Source organism: Nicotiana sylvestris, chromosome 5 (genome assembly GCF_000393655.2).
Source record: "Nicotiana sylvestris chromosome 5, ASM39365v2, whole genome shotgun sequence".
Classification (NCBI taxonomy): Eukaryota; Viridiplantae; Streptophyta; class Magnoliopsida; order Solanales; family Solanaceae; genus Nicotiana; species Nicotiana sylvestris.
In genome coordinates this window covers 5,300,221-5,302,344 of record NC_091061.1, presented here as the reverse complement: position 1 = coordinate 5,302,344, position 2,124 = coordinate 5,300,221, and the positions used below count along the sequence as shown (strand labels likewise).

General features: G+C 35.4%; 1 protein-coding gene across 1 annotated transcript; it reads left to right on the top strand.

The window, feature by feature from the left end:
- Window positions 1–736: 736 nt before the first annotated feature.
- On the top strand, window positions 737–1,519 carry LOC138868240 (uncharacterized). Its single transcript, XM_070145770.1, has one exon. It carries the CDS (start codon window positions 737–739, stop codon window positions 1,517–1,519), a length of 783 nt encoding a protein of 260 aa, XP_070001871.1.
- The last annotated feature ends 605 nt before the right edge of the window (window positions 1,520–2,124 follow it).

The window sequence follows — 2,124 nt, the reverse complement described above, 5'->3', positions numbered from 1 at the left end:
CTGAGTGTGTGGGGGGACGATGAGAGGGGGGTGGAAAGCGTTTGGACAATAATATACCTAGGTACCCCATGTTCCCATCCGTTCGTTCGAGAAACCTCGACGACTGGGATTGAACACTGGTTAAACGGTGTCATTTGGACACTAGGCGGGGCGGAATGGGTTGGGGCGCGGGTTTGGGCCGTTTCGAGTGGGTCTCGGGGAAAATATACTTGGGCCTGGGGAGATTTAATTAAAAATAGCCCATATCAGATTTTGTATTCCTTTCCAATTTCTTTTTATTTTCAAATTCTTTTAATTAATTCCAAATAAAAATAAAACCTGAATAAAAAATCTTAAAACTTGATTATCCTATCAAATTAAAATGATTAACTCTAAATAATAATTACCACAACTAATTAAATACCAAATTAAAGAAAAACTACCAAAATTCGAAACTAAAAATTTAAAATGCAAAAATAAGTTATTTTTTGTGATTTTTCCATTTTTATAAGACACTAAATTACTAATTAATTCAAGAATGCAAAATTATATCCTAAATGCAAATGTAGTGTATTTTAGTATTTTAATGAATAAAATAAAATAAACATGCACAGACAAATGCAAACAATAACAAAAATGCTACGAAAATCTACGAAATTGCAAATAATGGAAAAATTTATTTTTCTTGAATCTATAGGAAAACTCATATAGGGCAAAAATCATGTGCTCATAGTTTTTGCTGACAAATAAAGTAGATATGATAGCTTGTTTGGAGACTAGAGTTAAAAAACACAGGTCACAGACTATTCAGAGGAAGATGGGTGTATACTGGCAATGCAAAGACAACTATGATTATGCACCTAATGGTAGAATATGGTTATTGTGGAAAGAAGCAAATGTCCATGTAACAGTACTGGAGAGCACTGACCAACTGATTCACTGTCTAGTGAAGGACAAAAATTCATCATTTACCAGTTGTATAACATTTGTTTATGGCCTATACACTATTCAACACAGAATTCCACTATGGAGAAGCTTGAGGAACATGCAAACTAATGGACTATGGCTCATAATAGGAGACTTCAACAGTGTGCTAAATGTGGATGATGGGGTGAATGGAATTCCAGTTCATCAAGCAGAAATGATTGATTTTCAAAAATGTCTTGATGGTATTGGAGTGGGACAAATCACAAAAAGAGGTAGCAAATTTTCATGGAGCAATAAAAGGGATGCAGAAATCAGAATATACAGCCACATAGATTGGCCTTTTGGAAATGCTAATTGGTTCAATGCTTATAATGGGGTAGAGGCAATATACATGCTTCCAGGATGCTCAGATCATACCCCTATAATGATAAATACTAAGGTGGTCAAGGTTAAAGTGAAAAGGCCTTATGGGTTACTAACTTCAGTGATGCAACAAAGAGAGTACAAGGAAGTAGTCCAGAACACTTGGAGTCAAAAGATTCAAGGATATGCAATGTATTATGTATGGAAAAAGCTGAAGCTTATTGAGCAACAAATAAGGGATATTCAATAGGAACATTCCTCGGTTGATCAAAAGCTGATACAATTTAGAGAAACATTGAAGGAGATACAGGGGAAGCTCAATGATGACCACTTCAACAAGTTGCTGATAGAAGAAGAAAGAATGACCTTAAAAAGCATAGAGAAATGGGAAACAATACAGGAGCAAATTATAAGGCAGAAGTCAAGAGCAACATGGATCCAATTGGGAGATTGTAACACCAAATATTTTCATGCTTATATGAGGGCCAGACAAGCAAGAAATAAGGTGAGTTGCATCTATACTGAACAACAGATGAAGATCACTGAGCCAAAACACATTCAGAGAGAATTCATCCAGTTCTTTCAGCAACTATTGGGGACAACAGCGGATGAACTACCAGGGATTGATGTCAATATAGCAAGAAATGGTCCTTGTCTACCACAGAATCAGCAGCAACAACTATTTTTTTTGGTAATTATATTTTCATTAATCACCAAAAGAGGCCTTTACAAATCAGTAGAGTCATCCTCGACTCACTTACTCTTTATATGATATCTAAGTCTACCTCTTCTATGAGCAGTACATAAGGAAATTATACAAAAGGCTGATTAGTTGCTACATTGCTTTCAAAATCT